The 25743-nt window shown below is 51.7% G+C and overlaps 5 protein-coding genes and 1 long non-coding RNA gene across 7 annotated transcripts; 2 read left to right on the top strand and 4 right to left on the bottom strand.

Annotated features, from left to right (window-relative positions):
• Positions 1–491: 491 nt before the first annotated feature.
• LOC120639234 (plant cysteine oxidase 1-like) lies at positions 492–1987 on the bottom strand. Its single transcript, XM_039915218.1, has 5 exons — positions 1714–1987; positions 1469–1629; positions 1192–1339; positions 899–1105; positions 492–803 (listed from the first exon to the last, which is right to left on the bottom strand). The coding sequence occupies exons 1-5, from the start codon at positions 1856–1858 to the stop codon at positions 676–678; spliced, it is 789 nt and encodes a 262-aa protein (XP_039771152.1). The 5' UTR covers positions 1859–1987; the 3' UTR covers positions 492–675.
• A 2719-nt stretch (positions 1988–4706) lies between these two features.
• Positions 4707–7060, top strand: LOC120712689 (14-3-3-like protein GF14-A). The gene is made up of 4 exons (XM_039998530.1): positions 4707–5417; positions 5519–5641; positions 6525–6641; positions 6719–7060. Exons 1-4 carry the CDS (start codon positions 4932–4934, stop codon positions 6770–6772), a joined length of 780 nt encoding a protein of 259 aa, XP_039854464.1. The 5' UTR covers positions 4707–4931; the 3' UTR covers positions 6773–7060.
• Positions 7061–8383: 1323 nt separating this feature from the next.
• Positions 8384–8970, bottom strand: LOC120712688. The gene is made up of 2 exons (XR_005690980.1): positions 8824–8970; positions 8384–8711 (listed from the first exon to the last, which is right to left on the bottom strand). It is a non-coding gene; the product is annotated as an uncharacterized LOC120712688 (long non-coding RNA).
• Positions 8832–10957, top strand: LOC120712686 (WEB family protein At4g27595, chloroplastic-like). The gene is made up of 2 exons (XM_039998529.1): positions 8832–9170; positions 9364–10957. Exons 1-2 carry the CDS (start codon positions 9151–9153, stop codon positions 10661–10663), a joined length of 1320 nt encoding a protein of 439 aa, XP_039854463.1. The 5' UTR covers positions 8832–9150; the 3' UTR covers positions 10664–10957.
• On the bottom strand, positions 10445–22782 carry LOC120712685 (pentatricopeptide repeat-containing protein At1g09410, mitochondrial-like). Of its 2 annotated transcripts, XM_039998527.1 has the most exons (4): positions 22008–22782; positions 11340–12575; positions 11195–11253; positions 10446–10583 (listed from the first exon to the last, which is right to left on the bottom strand). In XM_039998527.1, the coding sequence occupies exons 1-2, from the start codon at positions 22732–22734 to the stop codon at positions 11623–11625; spliced, it is 1680 nt and encodes a 559-aa protein (XP_039854461.1). In that variant the 5' UTR covers positions 22735–22782; the 3' UTR covers positions 10446–10583; positions 11195–11253; positions 11340–11622. The 2 variants fall into 2 exon arrangements, with proteins under 2 accessions (XP_039854462.1, XP_039854461.1); XM_039998528.1 differs by lacking the exon at positions 11195–11253 and having other exon boundaries at positions 10445–10583.
• Positions 22783–23069: 287 nt separating this feature from the next.
• Positions 23070–25548, bottom strand: LOC120712684 (U-box domain-containing protein 15-like). Its single transcript, XM_039998526.1, has 4 exons — positions 25072–25548; positions 24855–24971; positions 24348–24776; positions 23070–24237 (listed from the first exon to the last, which is right to left on the bottom strand). The coding sequence occupies exons 1-4, from the start codon at positions 25399–25401 to the stop codon at positions 23194–23196; spliced, it is 1920 nt and encodes a 639-aa protein (XP_039854460.1). The 5' UTR covers positions 25402–25548; the 3' UTR covers positions 23070–23193.
• Positions 25549–25743: the final 195 nt, after the last annotated feature.

The raw sequence follows: 25743 nt of genomic DNA, 5'->3' as shown, positions 1-25743 counted from the left end.
CCGAGCGTGGGCGCCGTCGTTGCCGGAGCCGAAAAGACCACGTCGCACAGCTGCTGCCCCTTGCTGAGCGCCATGCTGTGCAGCGGGAAACGCCACAGCCATCTCGCCGACGCCACTGCCGGAAGCCCGTAACGCACACGCGCTATGTAAAGCCGTCGCCCGCGCACGCTCCGGCGCACGCACGACGGTGACCGGTTTGGAGGTGACCGGCGCACGCCAGCCGTGCTGTTTCTGACGGCGGTGCGCTCGCGGGGGTCGCGGGCGCGGGCACCGCCGTTTCTGACAAAAAAACTAAAACAAGTTGCTGTCCGTGGTGTGGCCTGCTCAGTCGCCTGGGATCGTGGCACGGCCCGGTTCGGGCATGGTGTCTGTACTTGTGCTGCCCACTTTCCATTGAATATTGATGAACGTGGCCACTTGCTGCTGTTTTCTTCTCATTTCCGGAAGGGCTTGTTGTTCCGCGCACCAAGTTTTAACCAGGCCAATGGAAACGAAACGTCCTTTATTTTACACGGTTGTCGGTACGTATGTGAAACTTGTGTGCTAGACTACGAACCAGCCAGCACTCCAGCAGTGAAACTTTTCTCTGAAAACTCTGTAGTACTATACAAACATGGTACTATGTACAGGGAGCGTGTGGGCCCAGCTATCTCTATAGCTAGCATCTGGATCTAGCTACTCGTCGTAGTCATCGTAATCGTCATCGTAATCATCCATATCTACCGTCAGCTCAGGCCCAAGGTACGGCGCCCCAGCGACACTGAAATCCTCGGGCAGATCCGTCTCCTCCAAGAACGCAAAACCTGAACATGAACATCATAAGAGGCACCGTGTCAGTCTGTCAGGGAGTGAAGTTACCAATGGTCGATTGGTCGCATGCTTCGCATTTGCAGCGTACCTGGGAGAGACGGGATGAGGACGTCGCTGAAGTAGGTGGACGGGCGGCCGCGCTCCTCCGAGTAGGGCGGCGTGAGCACGTCGAGGATCGCGCACGGCGTCACGGCGGTGAACGCGTGCAGGTTGCCGCCGCTCCGCGGGAACAGCACCGACGCCTCGCACGGCGCGCGCCGCACCTCGTCCGCGGCCACCACCCTGGCCAGCCCACCTGCAGCACCACACCGGCCGTTAGCCCAAGCGGCGGCGCCACGAAAGACGAACGAGACCAGTGTGCGATGGAGCACGGCGGCGCACATTTTCTTGCGGCGGGGCGCGGCGGCGCGGCGACCCAGTCGTACGAGCGCACGCGCACGGAGCCGTACAGGAGCTTGCTCAGCACCACCATCTCCGGGTGGTCGTGCAGCGGCAGCGTCGCGCCGGCCGGGAAGCAGAACACGCCCATCTGAAGAGAAAAACCAAGGCGCCCATGGTCAGTAAGCACGCCGCCGACACAACCCGGCCCAAACCACCAGCGCCGTCCGCTGATTTCGCTGGCCAACCGTGCCGGACTGGAACCCAAGCACGCGCGTACCGAGAAATCCTCGCACTGGTGGATGTGCACGTAGGTGATGCGCGTGAACGCCCGCGCCGACAGGAGCCGGCCGCCCTTGGGGCTCAGCTCGTCGTCCGACGACGACGACGCCTCCGGATTCTCGCCGTCGTCGATCCCGACGTCCGCTGCCTCGACGCCATCTAAGCGCACGGAATCCCAGCACCGTAAGTTGCCGGCGAACACGACCACGCGCAAGATACGAACAAGATAAAATGGGGGCTCACCGAGGATTTTCTGCAGCCACCTGATCTCGCCGAGCGTGGGCGCCCCCGCCCCCGCCGCCGGCGACGCGAACACGACGTCGCAGGCGTCGTACAGCCGCTGCACCTTGCTCAGCGCCATGATGTGCGGCGGGAACGCCACGGCCATGAGGACCGGCACAATTTTGTAGGTTCGATTCGTCGCCCACCCGCCGCCCCCGCGCGCACGCCCGGAACGACCAGTCTGACGCCGACGGCGATCGAGTCGCGAGTGACAGAGAAATAGAGAGAAAGAGAGAGAGAGAGAGAGAGAGAGAGAGAGAGAGAGAGTGTGATGTGTGCTCTTTGCGATCAAGAGGTGTCAGGGCTTTGGAAATTTTGGGAGGCCGCAGCACCACCGCACCGCACGCCCCCGCGGCTCGGGATTATAAAGCTTGGCATGGCACGTGCCCACGTTCCGTGGCCGCGAAAACCGTGGGCCTCGGCGCCTCGCCTCTGCTTTTCCTGGGGCCACCGCGCCGTCCCGGCCCCCGCGGCCGGCAACCCCGGTGGCTCGGGCTGGCCGCGCCCTGCTGTTTCTGACGGCGGCGGTGTGGTCGCAGGATCGCGTGCACCGCGGAATTCTGACGAAAAAACGAGATAATAAAAACAAGTTGCTGCCCGTGCACCCTGTTTTGTCGCTCGGGATCTCGACAGCGTCCGTTTTGGGCTTGGGTTCTGTACTTGCAGCGCCCACCATAGCACCACTTGACAGTGCCTTGTTTTATTTCATTTCAGGAACGATTCGATCCTAGTACGACCTTGACAGCAAAGCTTGCTCATTACGCACTGATTCTTGGTAGAGAAGTTTATGAATTAAGTATCGTGTGTCTGTGGCTGACAAAAAAAATACCATAGAGAAAGAGAATTGCTTGGTTAGTACGTGAACACGCGAGTCCAGTGTACCCCGTTGCTTCAGCCAGCAGTAAAAAGATCGGAGAAAACCGCCAGCCACTCCGGCTAAAAACCTGGCACGCTTCAATCGTAATCCCACTGCGAATAAGATGACCGCATTATCTCTGACGCTTCAAGCCTCATCGCGCATGTCCCCTGCGCTTAGTCTATACGGCGACGGCACGAATCCTATCCTCTCGCGGCCGAAAAGACCTGTTATTCCACGCACCGAGTCCAATCACACGAACACAGATAGTGAAAACGGATAGCGTGAGAAGAAACTGAACGCATTTCCTCCATCCAAGTCCACGCACCGAGGCACCCTTTTTTTCTCTCTCTCCTTTCTGCGCAGTTTTTCCATGCACGCTGCTGGTGCTAGTGGCAAGACGCGAAACAAGCATTGCCGGCTGCAACGGGAAAGACGTGGGTCGGAGGTTGTTTTCGCCGCTCACGAGCGGAGAAGAATCCCTGTTGTTTGCTCGGAAGAAAGAAAAAGACAAGACCTTTTTGTCGCTGTCACCTCGCCCTTTTGGAACCTTGGGCCATGCACCGTAAAGCTCGATCGGCAGGCCGTGCATTCGTGCTTGCAGTCCAGAGTCTGGCTAGACTTGGCTTGACTTGGGTGTCAAGGTCCCGGTGCGCCGTGCCCCGGGCGCGGGAGAGTGTGACTACGTGTGCAGCGCGCGTGCTCGCCGCTTTTGACCGTTTCGCCGCGCTCTGTCCGGCCCGGATTCGCCTGCCGTCCATGCGTGCTCCGGCGGTTCAGTGCGTGCAGGGATTCTGCTGCCGATCGGGAACACGGGAACAGGGCAAACGCTTCCCGGTTCGGGGCGCGGATCAACCGGCAGCACGCGCGCATGCAGGCCATGTCACTCCTAGACTCCTAGGCTCCCAGCAGCAGCGTCGCATTCTCGTCTGCGATCTCCCACGCTCGGGCAGCCCCAGCCCGCGGCGCCCCCACACGATCCGGTCACAGACTCGCAGGAATCCGGACGCGCGAGAGAAACAGCAGGGGTGACGGAGGGCGGGCCAAGCACAAACATGGGGCGCGCGCCGTCGGCCTGCGGACGACGAGGGCGCGGCGCAACAAGCCATGCGCCGCAATCCGGCCTCCGGGTTACCTCTCCCTCCGGTAGTTTCGCTCCGCTCGGAACTCGTCCAATCCTTTCCTTCTTCCGCCGGCACGCGATTCGGTGAGCTTGCGGAGCGGTGCTTGGGAACAGTGGATCCGACGTGGGGTGCGCAGCGGGAGGACCAGAGGAGAGGAGCCTCTGCCTGCTGCCTGTGGTAAATCCAGAAACCGCAGCGAGTGTTGTTTGGGTTCACGCGTGACTTTGAGTGGATCTGTCACACCACTTTCATGCCTCCATAATTATGTATTTTGCACCTAAAATCGACTCAACAAATCGGTCTACTTGTGTTTTGTTGCTAGAACAAATCTTTTTTTCTAGAATATTGTTGTAGCAAAAAATTATTTCAGAATAAAAAAAATTATTGAATCTTGTGTGATGATTTAACTGCTCCTAATATATGCAAACTGCAAGCGGGTGGATAAGGCAGCCGATGGATTCAAGAGCTAAAGAATAATAAACAGGCCCGCGCGACCGGGCTTGGTTCAATCTGTCCGGTGGGCCGGTGATAATCTAGCCCGCTTCAATCTGAGCCCATCCTGTCCGACTCAGCAGGCCACGCGAGACGAAACGGGACGGAGGCCCAACTATCTGCGGGCCCGGCCCACGCCGGCAAAGCCGCCCCCACGCATCCCACCCACAGGGGAAGAACCCCAGAAGGGCCAATCGCCAGCCGACACGGCGACACCTCGTGCGAACGCGCCACGGCGGAGATCCGATCCGCATCCCCCGCCCCCCATATCTCGGCGGCCGGCGGCGCTCCCTCCTCGTCGGCTCCTCCTCCTGCCGCCGCCGCCGCTGTCGTCACCACCCGCCTCGTTTTTGAACTGACCTCTCTCTCTCGTTCTTATCTTCGTCTCTCTCTCCTCCGCCAAGGAAAAGCGGAGGGGAAAAAGGCGACGCATAGGCAGCAGCCCAGCCAAGCCGAAAGCCCCCCCACCCCTCGTCCGTTTTAAAACCGCAGCCGCTCCTTCCCACTCCGCCCCCCCCCCCTCCCCCCACCCACCCAGGAAACCGCAAGAGCCACACGCCCCGCGCACCAACCAACTCAAAGGGGGGGGAACAGCCGCCGCCAACGCCGCCGCCGCCGCGCGCGGAGTCCCACCACCACTCCAGTACTCCATTACCGAGCGCGCGCGCGAGAGAGAGAGGGAGAGGGGAGGCGCCTCGGCGGCGGAGATGGCGGCGGGAGCAGGGACGCGGGAGGAGATGGTGTACATGGCGAAGCTGGCGGAGCAGGCGGAGCGGTACGAGGAGATGGTGGAGTTCATGGAGAAGGTCGCCGCGGCGGCGGGCGCCGGGGAGCTCACCGTCGAGGAGCGCAACCTGCTGTCGGTCGCCTACAAGAACGTCATCGGCGCGCGCCGCGCGTCGTGGCGCATCGTCTCTTCCATCGAGCAGAAGGAGGAGGCCCGCGGCGCCGCGGGCCACGCCGCTGCCGCCAGGGACTACCGCGGCCGCGTCGAGGCCGAGCTCTCCGGCATCTGCGCGGGGATCCTGCGCCTCCTCGACGACCGCCTCGTCCCCGCCGCCGCCGCCGTCGACGCCAAGGTCTTCTACCTCAAGATGAAGGGCGACTACCACCGCTACCTCGCCGAGTTCAAGACCGGAGCCGAGCGCAAGGACGCCGCTGACTCCACCCTAGCCGCCTACCAGGCCGCCCAGGTCCCGTCCCGTCCACCAACTCTCTCGTCGTCCTTCTGTTACTGACTTGACTCGACATGGCTGGATTGGATCTCGTGTGGTTTTCCTATTTCTTTCTCCAGGACATAGCCATAAAGGAGCTGCCGCCCACACACCCCATCAGGCTCGGCCTCGCGCTCAACTTCTCCGTCTTCTACTACGAGATCCTCAACTCGCCGGACCGCGCGTGCTCGCTCGCCAAGCAGGTGAGCCGATGCTTCTTGCTCGGAATCTTCGCGATTGTTGCGTGTAGATCTGTATTTTGGTGGGGGGTAATGGTAGTTGCTAAGTAGTAAGCTAAACCCCTAAGATTTGTAGGGCAGGCTGTGGATTTGATATTGTGCTTGCTGATTGATGATTTAGGCTGATTCACTTCCCTCGAACCAATGCACCATGCTGTATTTTAGATTCCTCTTTGCGATGGTAGATTAACTACTCTGCTTGCATAAGTAAGACTCAGATCCTCACCATGTATGCGCTTGTTTAAATATTCTTCGGTTACAGTTGCATTTTGTAGTTGCGTCCCATGCGGCCGTTGTAGTTGCGTCCCATGCGGCCATGCTGGCTCAAATTGGATGCTTTGGCCGCCGGTTTCTTGGCAGCCTGTTGTAGTTGCGTCCCATGCGGCCATGCTGGCTCAAATTGCCGAGTGCTTCCAAGATGTGATTCTTAAGTATCTTGCACAGTGTTGTCCCACAGGCTTGCATGCTAGTGGCAAGTAGTCATTACATGTGCTGCTTGATTGATATCAAGAGAGTTCCATGCTGCCTTTCGGGATCAGCTGCAACTTGCTAAATCCAGATTCGGGAGTCCAAAAAAACTTTGGCTGCATTTGCTGGTCAGCTTGTGCATCTGAGTACTTTTTTTTAGTCAGGTGTTATTCCAATCTGTGATGACTGACGAGGCCTTTCTTTAATCCTCTGACTATTCTATGGCATTGGATCCTTAATTTCATTTACTTGTAAAAGTCTTACTGATGTAGAGCTTACAATCCTGTAAAGCTTTGGTGCATCCCTAGTAGTTACCAACTAACCAATAGAGTTTGCACATGCTGTTTTATGTGATCATCATACCACTACTTGGTTCCAGGCCTTCGATGAAGCCATTTCAGAACTGGACACTCTTGGGGAAGAGTCCTACAAGGATAGCACCCTGATCATGCAGCTTCTTCGTGACAACCTCACCTTGTGGACTTCTGACATGCAGGTAGATCAGAGAACTACATAACAATGCAAAACACTTGGAATTCTATTGTCAATAATGCTAATCATGCTGTTTATCAGGATGATGGCGGCGATGAAATGAGGGATGCCAGCAAGCCCGAGGATGAGCAGTAGCCATCGATCCAAGTGACTGCCGTCTCTATCTCTTAACCCTTTGGGTAGTCGTGATGCTTGTACAAGGACCATTTTCGTGTGTCCTTTATCATCGGGTCTGCTTACCTTTCGTTTTGTTATATTCCTATATTGTGTTATCCATGTATTGTTTTACTTTCCTACTGGAACCCTGTTAGTGTGTGGGAGAGAATAACCTAAGCCTGCCTTTAACTAGTACAAGGATTGTCAACTCTTTTGTACTATGATTGAATGGTTATGCATGTTCCATATATATCCAGCAAATCCTAATGATGGCTAGGTTGTGGATTGTTAGCTGTGTGATTGCTATCATCACCCTTTTGATCTTGGTTGAGATGGATCACAGCTGGAGCCACACAAAAAATGCAATCATGTGTATTACATGGGTGATGAATTAGACTACTATATATCATTGTACTATTGAGCTTTTCTGCTGTTCTGTAGGCTTTCCAGCCAAAGATATCTAGGAGAGGATTAGGGGAACATGGTCTGTCTGCTAGCAGTTGTACTCGTGCTGTGATGGATATTTTCTGCTGGAATCGTCATCGTGAGATGTGATGATCGCATTTGTGGGGTAGTGAAGAAGGGTTCACTGCAGCTAATCATTCTGCATATCTGTTTTGAGGAATGAGAACGCCGTGCGATGTAGACTATAGTAAGGCCACCATCGTAAACTGTTGCAGTCATAATTTGTCTTCTGTTTTTAATCTTGTTCCTGAAATTTGAACTGATATATTCATATGTGCTTACCATGCTGTTACCAATAGGAAAACTAGTGAAGCGAATTATTTTAGAATATCTGTATGATTTTCTTTCAAACAATCTCCGTGTTCAAATTCAAAAGTATTTGCATTGTTTTCCTGTTTTTTTTCTGGCTTTGCTCTTAGTTTGATCTCGTGGTGCTTCTTAGCACTCATGACAGATGCAGCTAAACTGCGGAGCATTTTTAACTCGCGGTTATGATTTTGCTGCCATGAAAAATGAAAAAAAAAACAGAGAGAGAGAGCGACAGCAACAATGCTTCGATAAGCGATGGCATTGTGGTCGCTCCACTGTTGAAGTATTCTTTTTAGCCATGGCTGTCCTGATATTTTGATAGGTGTTTTTTTTAAACAAATATTCTGATAGGCGTTTGTGGTCGTGACAGCAATAGCGCGCACTACGTGCCCACTCCTTGGCCACCACTTGTAGAGGACGACAAGAGAGGTCGAGCGTTAAATTTACTCATCTGTTTCAAAATGCAAGAGATTTTGGTCTTGTTTTAAGGCACAGTCATCTAACTTTGAAATTTAACATCAAATTAGTGTCATTAAATCCACCATAAAATACGTCTTAGAATTCATTTATTTGGTATTATGCGATAGACATTAGTATTTTTTTCCTTACGATCTAAAATGCAACTAGGTGGAGTAGCTCTAGTTATGTCAGTGCTTCATGACAAACTTTGCAAAATCAAGGCTTTAAACGGTATTTGCGTACAGTACAGGCAAACTTAATCACCATTCGCAGGTGCCATTTATATTGGCCAGCGCATCCTGATCTACGCTCTGCACATCTTTGCAAAAACGTTTAACGAGATCAGCAGACAGCAGGTGCGTTAAAGGGGGCAATTGGGCCCAATTTGTTAGGCATCAAAACGTGCACATCATTGCATTAGCACATCATTTCCTTTTTCTTTCGGGATGTCAATTAAATACCGTGATGGGCAAAAACGTGCACGCTACTAACACACTCCCAAAACAATTGCTTCCTGATTGGCATGGACGGCGGAAGAAAGGGGAAAGACATGACGAGCCGCATGCTCACATGAATATAGGATCTGAACCTGGAGGTACTCATGTGAACATCAACTGGGAGTATGTCATTGTTCCATCCCCTGAACCGCGTAAAAGGCGAGTCAAGCAATAGTCACACCGGCTGACTGCTGGGCCCCAGTTGATGACGAGAGTCAGATAAGAGAAGCACAACCCAACTGGTACGCAGCATAAATAAAAAATCTATATAATAGTATAAAACTTGGACCGTCTCTGTACCTGTGCGTATCCTCCCTCCCGTCGAGACGGCTCCGGAGAGTGCGACCGTTTCAACACGAATCCGCCGCGATCCTTCACCAATAAGAGTTGGCTTCATCCTCCTCTGCTCTGACGACACCAAAAGAGAAGAGTTCCTCTCTCCAAGATAACACCTGGTCTTCTGTACGCGTATTGCGTACACCAACTGGGTGATCATCTGACATAAAAGTTGGGGCTTCGTTTCATAGGATCCGCGCGAGTGGTATGGTCGGTTGATTCCGTCTGAGCCAGGCTGCAGCTTGCAGTTCTTTTTGGAGGGGAAGCCTGCAGGATTCTCGATCGGAGAACATGTTTTCTTTCAGGTCCAGGTATGTAGATGATACTGCTACTAGTTCCCAAAGTTTTTCTTGGATGATTGGATCGAGGGATCAAGTTTCATGGCAAGTCGACCTTCAATGAACTGAGACCTCTTCTTGATCTTTATTTTCCTCCCCTTCTTGTTTTGATTCCTGCCATCAGTCCATGAACCGACATGAGTTTTGTTTCTGTTGACTGCGTCAGGCCATCTTCCAATGGAAACAAAGTCCCAGACTCGGGCTTCTTGGACGAATCAGACATGCAAAAACAACTGAACAGACTGCAGGAGGAGCTGAGGAAGGAGAGAGAGGAGAAGGCGCGTGCCCTAGATGAGATCGAAGAGCTCAGGAAGACGAACACGAATAGGAACAAAAAGTTGAAAAGCAATGGGGCCGAAGGGCAGGTGGACCTTGCAGACAGATTACAGCAGTTGGAAGGTGAACTGGAGGCTGCAAGAGATTCAGAGAAGAAGATGCTGCTGTCTTTGGAGGCCCAAACAAAGCAGCTTGAGCAGACTAAGGTATCTCTGGAGGAGGCCAAGCTTGAGATAGCTTCACTAAGAGACAGCAGCAAAAGTTTAGAAGCCTTTAATCCCGGTAAGCAGCCAGTGAAGAATTTGAGGAAAAGGGGCGTGATGTCCTTCTCCTTTGCTGATCCGGGTGAAGTGGAGACATGGTCACTACAGCGAGAGCTCAAACTCGCTGTGGAATCCGAGGAGAAGTGCAAGAAGGCCATGGATGACCTGGCCATAGCCTTGAAAGAGCAAAGCACAGAGGCCAGAGAGGCAAAAGGGAAGCTTCTATTGGCACAATCTGAGTTGAATAATGCAAGGACTGAAGTGGAGAGCTTGAAAGCCTCGTTAGAAAATGCAACGGACAAGCTCCAGATGGCAGTGGAAGAGGCAGGGCGACTAAAGGTTGAGTCAGATGAATTGGCAGCAGCATCAAAAGAGAAAGAGAGGGGACTCGTTGATTGCATCAAGATGTTTGAGGAGGAGCTAAGTAAAGGAAAGCAAGAGAATGAAAAGTTGATTGAATCACAGAGGGTGATCAGAGATGAAAATTCTAGGCTTAGGGAAATGCTGAAGCATGCAGTGGGTGAAGCTAATGTAGCAAGGGAATCACTGGAGATTGCCAGGGTGGAGAACTCTCGCCTTAATGAACAGATCTTCGAGAAAGAGAGTGCCTTACAGAGTATCAAGCAAGAATATGAATCCCTTAAGGTCAGTGAGGCAGCAGCACAGAGTAGTATTAGAGAGTTGAAGGATATGATTGATGCTATGTTCAGTTCAGAATCGACCAAAACCTCAGCAGAAGCATCTCCTCGGGATGCCAAGCGAGGTGAGATGAAAGTAAGTTCAGTGGCAGCAGATGATGTGTATTTTGATGGCCAAAGATCTACTCGCCTGGAGGACATCAAGAATCCTGGAAAACAGAAAAAGAAGACAATTCTCAGAAAGTTTAGTGAAATAATGAAGAAAAGCAACTCTCAAAATGCAATCTAGTATTTATGAAAGCAGTATAGGTTCCATTTTCTTTATTCAAAGCCCTTGAGCACATGACATATGGAATGCCAAAGATTTCACTCCAAGAGATGAAAAGCTATTTGCGGTGACCTTTTGTTTTACTTTGTGTCACGGATTTAATGTACAGAGAATAGAACATGAAAAGTGGAATAGCTTGCAATATGTTCTTTGTATCTTGATGTTCCTAAGTAGCCCACACATTAACTTGGGTGTGGTGTAAGGGTTCTCTACCTTTCTCTTTCTTTTTATATAAAGATACACAGTTCTCCTGCATCTTCAAGGGGAAAAAAAAGAAGATTGAAAGAACTTTGGCAAGCTATCAACCTTTTTTAACTTTTAAGTTAATTACATATGTAGCACTAGAGTGCCCTTCAGTCGAATGGACCAAAGTAAAATTGCATTATTTCAGTTGAATGGACCAAAGTAACATTGCATTATCTCATTAAGGTGTTTAAGGAAAACTGGGTTCTGTGGAGGACCAGCATTATTATTTCCAGAGAACCATATCACCTTAATTTGGATCAATTGATCCAATTAGCCATCCATCTTACTAAATATTTCTGGGAAGCCTGCAATAAGAAAGTTGGATCTATATTTTATTTTGTAAAACAATAGTACTTCCAAGAAGAACATAAATTAACATGATTATTATTACCTGAAAAAACTGTTCATATGTTCCTTCTAATTTGTACTTCCATCCATCAAGTTGCCACGACCTCCTCATTTATTTATTGTAAAGAACCTAGTTTGTCATCATTGCGATACCCACTAGACTTGTCTGATTAGAAGCCATGCTTGATATCCATGTAACCAAGGTGAATAATCTACTCCGTAGAAATCCGATCCTTGAATTCATGAGTCAAGACTAGCGATTGGCTAGAGTGGGTGTTTCAAATGGCATCAAAACTTGGAGACCATCAGAAGTAGCAGCCACATTCTTATGCCAGTTCTGCCATTATATGAGTTTCATTGGTGACCATTTTCATATGGAAGTTGATTTTTCTCAGCTCAGATATGATCTTGCTCATCTCTGGATGAGATGCATCTCCACCCACAAACATATGAACTTCATTAGCGATCTCCGTCCAACTGTATCCAGGTTGTTTCTTCACCCCTCTTTCTTTCATCTGACCTCTTATTTGATTGACTTGACCCCACATGCCAGCAGCAGCATATATATTTGAAAGCATCACATAAGGCCCTGAATTTTCGGAGTCTGACTGAACAAGCATCTTAGCTGCAAGTTCGCCCAGCTGCACATAACCGTGTGTCTGACAAGCTCCAAGCAAGGCACCCCAAACATTCTTCTCAGCTTCTAATGGCATCTCTTTTATATAATTACAAGCTTTCTCCAACTGCCCTGCTCGGCTCAGTATATCCACAATGCAAGCATAGTGTTCAGCTCTTGGAGATATTCCGTATTTGGATGACATCAGATCAAACAATTTCAAGCTTACATCCACCATGCCAGCATGCCCGCATGCTGATAACACACTAAGGAAGGTAATGTCATCAGGTGTGAGCCCACGGACTCCCATCTCATGGAATAGTGTGATAACTTTCTGATATTTACCATGTTGTGCATACGTGGCAATTATTGTGTTCCAAGAAACAATGTCCTGGCTTTTAAGATTTACGAAGACTAACTCTGATTCACCCACACTGCCACATCTGCTGTACATTGTCATCAAAGCATTAGAAAAAGAGGTGCTAGATTCTAACAATGTTTTGATGGCAATAGCATGTGCGGACTTTCCTTGTCTGAGCAAAGCAAGAGCAGAGCATGCAGTCAGGACCGCAATAATTGTTGCATGATCTGGTTTTACACCTTCTTTGTGCATTACAATATGCAGTCTCATAGCTTCTTCTCCGTATCCATTATGAACATATCCTGCAGAAATTTGCAAAAGTGAACTGTGATAATTTTCCTCAACGCATGTTCAGTGGCAGCAATAGCATCAAGAGAAGGGGCTAGGCACATGATCTTCAGTTTTTGATAACTGAACTACCGTCTTTATGCAAAGCAAATAAAATACATAACAGGACTATATCAATTAAGGAAGACATGGAGAAACAGGGATGGCATTGGGCAATAGAGACCAGCATTGGTGTTCTGTGTTTATCAATTTAAATTGCCTAGTCAGTCTGCTACAATATCTAATGCTTGCTTTGCTATTTAGCCACAAACGTGAAAACCCCTTCAAAAAATATAGTTGCAAGTATCCAAAAAAATTTCAAACGATGCACATCCATAGTGCATCATTAGATGTACCTTGTGTCAAAATTTGAGATGTAAAATCATTTTGTAAAAATTCATATGAAAATAACAAATTCCATATGCAAGTGCACTACAAGACAAAATTGTCCTATAGTGCCTTATGCCTCGACGCCACACCCAACCCCACCAGCCCCATGCCGGCCCTCATCCCGAGTCCGGCGACCACCTCTCCCTCTCTTCTACCGGAGTCGAGGCCCCTCCCTGCGACGGCGACTGGGCGCAGCAAGGCCCAACGTTGGTGTCGTGACACTCCACCATCTGGGAAGCCTGGCGGCGGCGCCACACCCCTATCCTTCAAGGAGGTACTCCTGGCGGCGATCCCTGCAGGCTCTTCATCTTCATCGGGCCCGCCGGTGCGTGGTCCAGACGCTGAGGGCTAGCTGAAGGTGGAAAGCCGCCGCTCCCGCAAGGCCCGCCTTCTGGCGGAGCGAGGTCCTCGTCGCCAGGTTCCTGTTGACCTCCGTGGGCAGTGCTTCAACTGCTTCTCGCCAGACCACCGAGCGGCCGCTTGCAACAACCAGACTCGCTGCTTCAAGTGTCGGCGACTGGGCCATCGGGCCCTCTGGTGCCCCATTTCAGGCATGGCCGCTCGCCCTTCAGCGACTTCTCGTCCTCCGGCGGTGGACCGGCCACGGACTACTATCTGGAGACACAAGGATGTTGGCCACTCTGCTGCCGTCGGGGGTGACGGGGTCGGCGGCGATGCTGCTTTGACTCCTCCCTCTGCTGGTGGGGTTTTGGCTAGTGATCCTCCGCTGGCTGCTACATGCTCTGCCGGTGGCGATGGAACTCAGGGTGCTGGCAGCCGGCGCCGTCATCGCCGACGTGTCAGGCGGCGACACACTGCTGGGCGCAATGAGATTGATCACCCGCCAGCGACTGGCTCTGACCACTCTCCTGTGCCGGCTTCGGCTGCTGGTCTGCCAGGGTGGTTTGCGCCGACGCCGCCCCTCGGCCTATGCGTATCATCGATCGTTCAGAAAGGATCGCTAGGGCCGAGGATGAGCTTCGCTACGCTCTGTCGATGCTGGTGGTTGGCGACCCCACAGCTGTTTCGGTTGATGGTCTGGTGGCTGAGCTTGCTCGCCGCTATGATCTCCTGACCAGCTCAATGGTGATGCATCGCTTGAGCCCTCATGAGTTTCTGTTGGTTCTGTCTAATGAAGATGATGCTATCCGTGTCTACAACGAAGAGAGACCAATCCGGATATCTTAGATCACACTACATTGCCGGCGGTGGTCTCGGTTCAAGAATGCGACAGGCGTCACCCTACCACACCTCGTCGACATTGAGGTTCGTGGAATTCCGGCGCATGTCTGGGAGCTGGATACGGCGGAACACCTCCTAGATGAATGGTGCTGGGTTCGTGCACTGCACCCCGAAACGGTGGACCACCGGGACTACTCTACGTTCCGGCTCTCCGCCTGGTGTTCTCGTCCTGATGAGATCCCGGCTGCAATGGATCTTGTTGTGGTGGAACCACCTGCCCCGGTTGATGAAGCTCCTCCACTGAAGCGGGCCCTATCCTATGAAGTCCAAATCACAGTGGTGCCGGATGCTGGGCGATCTGAAGGTACTGGTGCACCCCTGGCTCCTCCGGCCGGCCATGGTGGTGGCCGGCGCCGGCGACGTAACTCTCGTTCTCCTGGCGACTCTCCACGAAGCTCAGGGGATGGGCCCCCACCCCGTATCCTACTTGCGGGCCCGGGTCCTGTTGGCGGCGGCACGGGAGTCCAGGAACTTGGAGACGCGGTGCGCTCAGTGGCCAAGGAGGCGGTGGCTGTCGCGGCTTCCCCATGCTGCCCGCCATCTTCCGTGAAGGCCATTAATCACGTGTCCCTCGCCTTTGATCTTCCCTCGGGCAATGGGGATGTGTCCCCTGGAGATGCGGCAATCCCGTTGGCTGGAGGCGTTGATGACTCGCCTGTCGAGTTGTCCGCCTCGCCCGGGGTTCCCGCGGCATTAACCCTACCTGTTGTTGAAGAAAAAGGCCATCTTGGCACAGACGGGCCCGTTGCTTCGGCCTCCATGATGGGCTCTGGCCTGCCTACAACAACCGGCCCAGCAAGACATGATGGCCCAGCGACATCCATCGAAGCTGCTCCAACATTCGCCGCCGTCGCGACCACGGATATCCTGCTGGATCCGGTGGTCGGCTCTGTCGAGGTAGCACCTTCGGTGTGGGATGCATCTCCTGTGACGGCGACCTCGCAGACCACCGGGCTGCTCTGCCCCGGCACTGAAGTTTCCCCGATGAGAGCGGCCTCCACCTTCGTTGTGATGCCCCCTGCCCCTACACTGCCGATGGACAATTCTGATGCCTTGCCTCCCGAGTTGCCGGAGGACGCACCTCATGCCCCTGCGACCACCGTGGGTGCGGCAGTTGAGGGGGCGTCTTCGGCCACAATTCCAAGCATGGGGTTATCCCAAAGAGTCCTTCCGGACAACCTGATCGTCTACAGCCGAACGCCACGAAAAGCTGCAGCTTCGTCTAACCCGACGGCCGAGTTTATTAGCAAGGTTTCAAAACCTGTGGAATCCATCTTGCCTGCCCCGGTTGTTCAGAAGAGAAGACCAAAAACGGTAGGACCTATCAGCCTACCACGTCGCAGCCGCCGAATTGCTAAACTACCTCCTAAAATAGATAGAGCTTTGGCCTCTACTGTCTGCAGAAAACTTGGCTTAACTGATGAGGAAGGACGAATCTCGGATGAAGCGCTTGATCGTTATACAAAATTTTACAATCATCTTCTGGGTCAGGATCATCTGACCGCCCTCTCAGCTCTTTTTGGCTGGGATGTCCCACCTGAGGATCAGGTTCGTGCTGTAGCCGATCCTGTAATTATTGCTTGAGGGTTATTCTTGCTATGTGGTCAGGTCTCAGCGCTACCTTCCCCAATGAATAGATCCTGTATTCTTATTTGGAACGTACGTGGTCTCAATGACAAGTCTAGAAGAGACAACCTTCGAAAAGTGGTTGATGAGTCTCGACCTGCAGTGGTCTGCCTTCAAGAAACAAAGTTATCACATATTTCGGCACAAGATGTATCCTCTTTTCTTGGTCAGGAGTTTGTTAATTTTGTGTTTTTACCAGCACAACAAACAAGAGGTGGGATCTTGGTGGCTTGGCGAGAAGGAACTTTCAGGGTGGACCACCATCGTGTCCATCGTCACTCTGTGTCAGTTCTGCTTAGCAGCAACGATGATCCTCCCTCCCTGGTGGCTTACGGGAGTTCATGGCCCCCAAAGTGATGCTGAAAAGGTGGCCTTTTTAGATGAATTACGTGAGGTACGAGCTGGCTGCCCTGGACCGTGGATGCTCGCAGGTGATTTTAACATGATTTATTGCTCTGAGGACAAGAACAATGGAAATGTTAATCAAGCAATGATGGGGAGATTTCGTCGTTTTGTGAATGAGATGGAGTTAAAGGAGATCCCTTTGCTCGGAAGATGCTACACGTGGTCAAACGAGAGAGAGTCCCCTACTCTTGTCAAGTTAGACCGTGTACTTTGTACTAATGATTGGGATGACATTTATTCAGAGAACATTCTACAAAGCCATGCCACTGAAATGTCTGATCATTGCCCGCTGATTTTGGGACTCAGGGAAGGAATCAGAGGGAAAAAGAGGTTTAACTTTGAAAGATTTTGGACAAAACTGCCGGGGTTTCATGAAACGGTGCAACAATCATGGGACCAGCCTGTTCAGTGCCGATGCCCCCTAGAAAGAATATCCATTAAACTGAAACGTCTCACAAGAGCTCTGCAATCTTGGAGTCGGAAGCAAACTGGGCATGTAAAAACACAGCTCGCCCTTGCCCGTCATGTTCTACATCACCTGGAGATAGCACAAGATCACCGTGCTCTGTCTGGACAAGAGAATTGGCTGTGATGTAAGCTCAAGCGGCACTGCTTAGTGCTTGCCACTCTCGAAAGAACGATTGCTCGGCTTCGATCACGGATTCACTACCTGAAGGATGGGGACGCAAACACGTCCTTGTTCCACAAGCAAGCTAGTTTCCGTAAGCAAAAAAAATTTCATCTCCAAACTAATAGATGGTGACCGGGTAGCCACTGCTCAGGAAGATAAACACCAGATCCTCTTCAAGCATTTTGATGGTCTGTTGGGAACTGCAAGATCCAGAACTACTACTCTTGATCTATCTACATTTCATAGAGCAGGAATTGACCTTTCAGAACTTGAGGCGCCATTTTCAGAAGAGGAAGTTTGGGCAACTATCAGATCACTCCCGGCTGATCGAGCTCCAGGGCCGGATGGCTTTACAGGATGCTTCTACAAGTCCTGTTGGTCAATCATCAAAGCTGATTTCATGGCTGCGATCATCACTCTACAACAAGGTGATACAAGGATGCTGGGGCTGCTAAACTCCGCATATTTAACACTGATCCCCAAAAAAGCTGATGCGGTTGAAGCCAAGGATTATCGTCCAATTAGTCTCGTGCACAGCTTCGCAAAGCTGGTTACCAAGATGATGGAATCGCCTAGCTCCTCAGCTGGACAGCTTGGTCGCTTCGAATCAAAGTGCGTTCATAAGAGGCAGGTGCATTCATGATTACTACATGTTGGTGCAGCAGACCATCAAGATCCTACATCGACGAAAAATTTCAAACCTGTTTTTGAAACTCGATATTTCCAAGGCATTCGATTCAGTGGATTGGGCTTTCTTACTAGAGATCTTAACACAATTGGGCTTTGGAGCTGCATGGCGTAATCTAGTCTCTAATCTCCTACAATCAGCCTCAACTCAAGTTCTTCTAAATGGAGAGCCGGGAGGCTTCATTAATCATCGGTGAGGGCTTCGGCAGGGGGGTCCCCTCTCCCCCATGCTGTTTATTTTGGTCATGGATGTTCTAAACAGTCTGTTTTTGAAAGCTGAAGCGGAAGGCCTGCTCCTACCCCTCCTCTCTGTTAAGGGTATTAGAGTCATTTCCTATAGTCTAGGGTTCCCTCATGTACTCTCTATATATGCACCCCTATGGGCCTCAATACAACTGATCCATTCTCCCTTTCTCATTCGTAACATGGTATCAGAGCAGGTTTAGATCGAGAGCCTCCACCCTTCCCGTCGCTGCGCTGCCCCCGGGAGGATCTCCGTCTCCCGAGGGGCAGCATCGATCTCCACTTTTTTTTCTTTTCTTCCCCTTCCATCGTCGTAAGCAGCAGCAGCCCGCCGGCGCCCGTTCTCCGCGCCGCCTTCTTCAGCAGCAGCAGCAGCCGTCGTCACCACCCGTCGTCGTCGTCTCCGTTGGCGCCCATCCTCGTCCGCGCCACCGTCAGGCCGTCGCTGTCCCATGGCCCCGTCTGGCCGCCGCCGTCGCGGCCGCGCCCTACCTCCTCCGCCATGGCAGCCGCCGCCGGCTCCTCGGGCCAGATCCGGCCCTTCCCGAGCTGGATCCGCCCCGTGTCAAAGTCTAGGGTTCATCCAAGTCCAATTTCATGCTCAAAATTCATAGAAGCTGTGCCCGTCCACATAATCTTTGTCAATCGACCAATTATCCTTCATATTATGGTTGGCTAAGTCACGTCGATTTAGCTAATCTTATCGCTCTTGATGCGACCTTGCCTCTTGGCCTCTTTCGTAGCCGTCTTGCTACACGTCATGACCAAAGGCCATATTTGTCGTCATCATGACATCGTCTCACTGCCTGCCGTTTTGCAGCAGTGCACTGCTTGCCGTCTTGCAGCAGTGGCTTATGCATCATCCATTTTGGTTCGATTTGACGCATCTCACACATTGTCAAGTTGAAAGTCTCCAAAGCAAGCTATGTACTGGTTTGTGAAGACTTGGTTGGTTCACCACTTGTGGAGGAGATCGTTTTACAAGACATGTTCAGGAGCTGCACGCTTCAACGACATCCTTGTTGTTTTAGGACTTTGGATGTATTAGTCATGTATTAGTGTTTTTTTTTTCTTATTCTCTTTCCACTCATGTACTTAGTACCACTCTTCAAATGCAACGCCATTGCATTCACGTTGTATTTGAGGGGGGGTGTTAAGGGTATTAGAGTCATTTCCTATAGTCTAGGGTTCCCTCATGTACTCTCTATATATGCACCCCTATGGGCCTCAATACAACTGATCCATTCTCCCTTTCTCATTCGTAACACTCTCTACTGGTCAGCGGATGTCCTTATACGCAGATGATGTGGCACTCTTTATTAGATCAGAGGAAGAGGATCTTCAGATTACTAAGGAACTTCTGCATGTATTTGGTGAGGTTTCTGGACTGCAGACTAACTTACAGAAAAGTTGTGTGATTCCAATTCATTGTGATGGGGAAATTGTGGAGATTGTAAACAACACCCTGCAGTGCACAACAACTATTTTCCCCACCACTTATTTGGGATTACCAATCTCGGATAGAAAGCTGCGACGCAGTGACTTGATGACTTGGATTGAGAAGATTGCCAACAAACTTCCTGGTTGGAAGGCTTCTCTGATGAGCTTGGCAGGCCAGGCTGTATTAGTGAGATTTGTCCTAACTGCCATTCCTATATATCTGCTGATCGCTATTAAAGTCCCTAAATGGTTCATCCGAGCAGTAGACAAAATCAGGAGGAGTTTCTTGTGGAAGGGTAGGAAGGAGATCAATGGTGGCAGCTGCTTAGTGGCATGGGAAAAGGTCATGAGACCTCTCGATCTTGGGGGGCTAGGAATCCATAACCTGGAAATTATGGGTTGGGCATTGCAAATGCGATGGCTTTGGTTTGAGAAGACTAAACCGGACCGTCCATGGGCAGACTAAACCGGACCATCCATGGGCTTGTCTGGAAGTTCCAAAATACCCCAACACCGCTGCTATGTTTGCCGTGTCAGTTGTGACTACAGTGGGCAATGGTAGGAACACTTTGTTTTGGACTGATCGTTGGTTACATGGCTGCAGTATTGAGAATCTGGCACCTAATGTCTTCAAGGCTGTACCACCAAGATTAAGAAAATCTAGAACTGTGAGCGATGCTATGATTGAGCTTTCCTGGGTGTCAGACATAAGAGGAGCCCTCAGTTGGCAGGGCCTTGCTGAATATTTAGAGCTTTGGGATGCCCTCGCTGAGTTTGCTGTAAATGACACGGAAGACATTCATCACTGGAAGTTTGAAGCCTCAGGAAAATTCTCTACTACATCTGCATACAGAACTTTTTTTGAAGGAGCCATTGGCTTTGAACCTTGGAAGAGGCTCTGGAAATCCTGGGCACCCAGCAAGTGCAAAACCTTTGTTTGGTTGGCCATTCGTAACCGATGTTGGACTTCTGATCGTCTGCAGAAAAGAGGACTACCTCACCCTGCCCGCTGCCCGCTGTGTGACCAAGAAGATGAGACTATCCAACATCTACTCACTACTTGTGTGTTTGCACGGCAATTTTGGTTCAGCGTTCTCCAGCCACTGAACCTAACTCATTTGGTGCCTAGTCGCACATCTAGCTCTCTTGCAGATTGGTGGAAGAAATCTTGGAAAAAATTACAGAAGCAGTTACGGAAGGGATTCAATTCTCTTGTAATCCTTGGAGCTTGGATCATCTGGAAGCACAGGAATGCTTGCATCTTCGATGGTGCAGCACCAAATTTGCACGGAGCTCTCCAGGCCTTTAAGGATGAATTTCACTTATGGCAAATCTCTGGTGCTAAAGGGCTTACTACCCTGAGCCTAGAGGGAGTTGCAGTACCTAGTTAGAGGAGGTCTAGAGGTGGTCAGGTCCCAAATTCTTGTTGCTTGTAATATTTTGTTTTTCTAAAACATTGGCATCCCTTACTGTAGTCCAAGGTAAGGTGATGTGTTTGTAATTGGACTATTTCTCTCTTAATACAAAGATACGCAGCTCTCCTGCGTGTTCGAGAAAAAATAGTGCCTTATGCACTTTGAGTTTGTCATTTTTGTTTGAATTTTTCTAGATTGAGTTTGCATCTCAATTTTTGACACAAAGTACATTTAATGATGCATTATGGATGTGCATAGTTTGAAATTTTTTGGATACATGCAACTATAATTTTTGAAGGGGTTTTCACGTTTCCACCGAGAAATTGGTTTGCACCGAATATTTTCTCGCTGCTTTGGCCTGTTTTCTCCATGTGGTTGGATAGGTTTCCTGGGAGTTTAGTACTCCCACCATTTGAAATTACAAGGCACATTTCATTTTGTTAGGACAAGGCTTTGCCAATAACTACTCTATAAATACATTTAATTTTTTACACAAAATTGATTATACTATATTTGTATTGAAAGAATACTTAATTGTGATTATGGTTTTGTATCACACAAATGACATATCAATGGAGTAGCTGTCAATCCAAGTCCCTAACAGAACAGAATATGCATTATAATTTCAACTGGAGGGAGTGGCTTCTAAAGGTATTATTTCTCTTAATCAAATCACAGAGGCCCTACCAATTTTCTAAGAAAAAGAGAAGAAACTCGTAAAAATGAGAACATCATAGCAGCTGAAAACTTCAAACACTACAGTCCAATGCTTCAAGCATTCAACAGCCAAAAAGAACTATCACACTTTGTCGCAATCTGCACTCTAGAGTTGGCAATCAGGTATGTTAACAAGGTATTAACAAATTGAAGCATTGAGTTCATATCAATTCCAAAATTTTGAAGTGGTCAAGAAAATGCCCAGCATACATTTTGTGGACTCCCCAGAGAAGTTATTGCTTGACAGTAGCACAGGTGACATATATTGTGTAGCACAAAAAGAAAACTTTATTCCTTTTATTTGCACCTTATTAAGAGAATTTGTCGCAGATATCAAATAGCATCAACTATTATCATTTGTTTGAAACAACTCAAAGCTATAGCAATACAGATGCAGATTCACAACTGACAAGCCACTGAATAGCTGAGGGAAAGGGATGCACAGCCCCATATCGAGCTTGATATAGAAGGCCACCATGGCTACATGACCATTCAGGTAAGTTACACTGCTCAATTGGCATATCTAAGCTATTTCACAATTAGTAGTCCTTCGCTCATATTATACTAGCAAAATGGAAGCATAAGAAAGGATTCTGGCCTGTACAAATTACCTGAGATCATAGCATTCCAGGATATGACATCCTTAACACGAACCCCATCAAACAGCCTCCTTGCACTCTCCACATCCCCCTCTTTGCAGTACCCCGTGATCATCGCAGTGCACGCCACAACATTCTTCTCCGGCATAGCTTCAAACAGTTCCCTTGCCTCGGTGAACATGCTGTTTTCAACATACCCGCTGATCATCACTGCCCACGACACGAGGTTCCTCTCGGGCATTGTGTCAAACACGTCCCGCGCCCTCGCCACCTCCCCGCGCTGGGCGAGGGCGTCCACCATGGTTGTGTACGACACCACGTTCCTCGCGGGCATTTCTCCGAACAGCCTCTCCGCGTCCTCCAGGCGGCCGAGCCGGACGAGCCCCGCGAGCATGGCGTTCCACGTGGCCACGTTCCGCGCCGGGGCGCGCGCGAAGTAGGCGGAGGCCGCGGCCAGGTCCCCGTGCGCGAGGCACCCCGCGACGATCGAGTTCCAGGATATGGCGTTGCGGGCGGGCATGGCGTCGAAGAGGCGGCGCGCGGCGGGGAGGTGGTCTCGCCCGCCGCGCCAGAGCGCGGTGAGGAGCGCGTTCCAGGAGACGACGTCGCGCCGCGGCATCGCGTCGAACACCCGGCGCGCCGCGGCAAGGTCGCCCGCGCGGGCGAGCTCGCTGATGCGCTGGTTGTCACGGATGAGGCGGCGGGCGGCGACCGTGGCGGGGCTGGGGAGCGGGCGCATCGGGACAGCATGGGTATCGCCGAGGCCACTTCGAGGCGAGCTTGACCGAAGATTGGTTGAACTTGGAAGGTAGAAAAAGAGACCAGATATTAGCAGTTGACTCGCCGACTTGTGGACCCAGAAAATGGGAGCCCACATGTTGGTGATAATGGGGAGCCCTGAGATTTTTTTTTTCTTCTCAAAAATGAATTTGACAGTTGGTGTGTTTGGATTTGGCTATGTGTGAGCTCCTAGTCCTAACCACCTCTTTGTTTCAAAATTCCAACCGTTTCGAAATTCAAAATAGCAACACATTGCTCTATGTAACACACAAAATCAATTCAAAGTTAGCCAATTCCTTCCACCCTAGTAAAACGCAAGAAATCTGTTGTTGGCCGTGAATACGAGATACACGAAAAAAATTCTGTATATGCCCCCAAAATGGATTACAAATACATTGTGCGCCTCCAACACAACCAGCTAGCACTTGCGCGCCAGCTTAATGAGCGAGTTTGCCTTCCTCTGCGCTCTGCTGGTGCCGTTCTTGGCGATCTTGGAGAGGTCCTCGTGGAGGCCGAACCTGAGCCCGTGCACCAGCAGCGGCCTGCTGTTGGTGCCCAGCTCCAGCAGCACGGACAGCGCGCACTCCTTGTTCTTGGGCGTGCCGTCCTTGATCAGCCGCACCAGCTTCTCCACGAACGCCGTCGTCCCGATCTCGGCGCGGCACGCGGCGTGGGACGACAGCAGCAGGAAGATGGACAGCGCCTCGTCCACCATGCCGAGCCCCCTGTCGTCCATCACCCGGAGCAGCGCCGGCACGATGCCCGCCTGCGTGGCCCGGGCCTTGTTCTGCGGGGTGAGCACCAGGTTGAAGATGGCCGTGGCGGCGTCCTTCTTCCCCCGCGCGGTGCCGCTCCGGAGGAGCTCCACCAGCGGGGCCAGCCCTCCCAGGCTTCCGATCGCCGCCTTGTTCTCGTCGAGCATGGACAGGCTGAAGAGCGTCGCCGCGGAGTTCTCCTGCGCCTCCGGGCTGCCGTTGCGGAGGATCTCGATGACGAGCGGGATGGCGCCTCCCCTGGTGATGAGCACCTTGTTCTTGTCGTCGATGGACAGGTTCAGCAGCGAGGTCACCGTGTTCTCCTGCACCTTCTTGTCCGGGCAGGCCAGCAGGCCGATCAGGGCGGGGATGCCGCCGCTGTCGGCGATGAGCGACCGGTTCTCGGGGCTCTCCTTGGAGAGCATCCGGATCTTCTTCGCCGCCTTCCGCTGCACGTCGGGGTGGAGCGACGACAGGCCTTCCACCAGCGACGGGATGTCCTCCTTGCGCTTGTCGTCCTGCTCGCCGGCGGCGGGCTCTGGCTCCCTCTTCTGCAGCTCCACCATGTTCTTCTCGCACCACTGCAGTATCAGGTTCTTCAGAGCGTAGTTGGGCGCCAACGACAGGTGCGCCAGTGGCTGCCGTGTCTTGGGGCACGTCCTCTCTCCGCTGTCCAGCCACTTCTGAATGCTTCTTCTTTCGTACGTCTGCAAAATGCAAGGGATTCACTCTAAAATTTGAGACTATATATATGTGGGGAATTGAATTTTTTTTTGAAAGTCGAATTCAATGTCATCAGGATGTAAGTAAAAGTCACCTGTCCACTGGCGACGATGACAGGATCGGTCATGATCTCCAGCGTTATTGGGCAGAGGAAGTCGTTGGGGATCATCAGGGAGGGGCACTTGTCCAAGCTCCTGGGCATGGAGACATCGCCCAGGACGTTCTTCTCGTCGACGCCGGCGATCTCCTTGAACTTGTTGAGCAGGTCGATGATCTGCTTGGTGCTGTCGCCTTGCTGCCCGTTCCGCTCGTTGATGATCTTCTTTACGGCCTTGGTCTCCGCCCTCAGCTCCGCCAGCGTCTGCAGCTCCAGCTTCTTGGCCAGCCTCTCCAGGATCGCCCTGTCGGCGTTCCTCTCGTCCTCCTTGTTCTGGAGGATCACCATGATATCCATCGACAGCTCCATGTCCTGCGTGTCCGTTCGCTTCTTGCACCTCATCAGCTGCGCGTTCATCAGCTCGACCTGAAAATAAATGGCGGAAACACGCACTTGATGTCACCGCATGGACCAGGGAACGTGCAGGTGCAACCGGCGGCTTACTTGCTCCTTGACCTCGTCGGAGATGGCGAGCTCGGCGTACGGCATCCCGTCCAGCGCGCTGTGCATCTTCTCGTACACGCTGCGGAACTTGGCCAGCACGGTCTCGCTCTCAAGCGCCTGAAATCAGCGGACGATCGGTTGGTTGGTTCAGGTCGATCGGTCAAGGCAGCGAACACGCAACGCAAGGTTGACGATGAGGAATGGAGCGCGATCGAACCAGGTAGATCTTGCTGCCGTCGTGGCAGGAGCGGAGGAGGCGCCGCGCGGCAGCGAGCGCGCGGCCGAGCAGGGTGAGGCGGCGGTAGGCGTCGTCGGTGAGCCGGGGCGCGGCGTCGCGGAGCTCCTCGAGGAGCGGGAGGACGAGCTGCAGCCAGCGCAGGAGGTTGGCGCACTCCTTGCGCTGCGCGCGGCGGAACTCGGCGAAGGCCCGGGCCGAGTTGACGGTGACCAGGAGCTCCTCCACGAGGTCCTCGTCGTCCATCTCCCGCGCCACCGAGGGCTCCGGGTCGTCCGGGGACGACGGCGGCGGCTGCGTCGGTGGCGGCATGCGGCATGAAGCGGCGGCGATCGACGCAGAGGGCACGAGAACGGCCGGGACGAAGAGATGGGAGAACAGGGAAGGCAATGCCAGGGGAAGTGCAGGGGATCTCGCACGGCGAGTTCCAGGGGGAGTGCTCCGACGCCCTGGGCCAGACAAGGCGCAAAGTAAATTTGGGGAATGCTATGAATAGTGCGTGCACTTGCATGCTGCAGGGCCAAAATGCATACTCGATTCCTGTAGGACATGGAAGAAGGGAAGCCGAGAATAGTTTTTTTTTTTTGAAAAGTTTGCAGGAGCACTACTATGTTATTTAAGAGACCGAGAATAGTAGCCCTGATTTCTTCCAGC

This window comes from Panicum virgatum, chromosome 6K (assembly GCF_016808335.1).
Source record: "Panicum virgatum strain AP13 chromosome 6K, P.virgatum_v5, whole genome shotgun sequence".
In the NCBI taxonomy this organism is placed as follows: Eukaryota; Viridiplantae; Streptophyta; class Magnoliopsida; order Poales; family Poaceae; genus Panicum; species Panicum virgatum.
The sequence above is the reverse complement of the archived record's forward strand: the minus strand, read 5'-3'. Positions and strand labels throughout refer to the sequence as shown.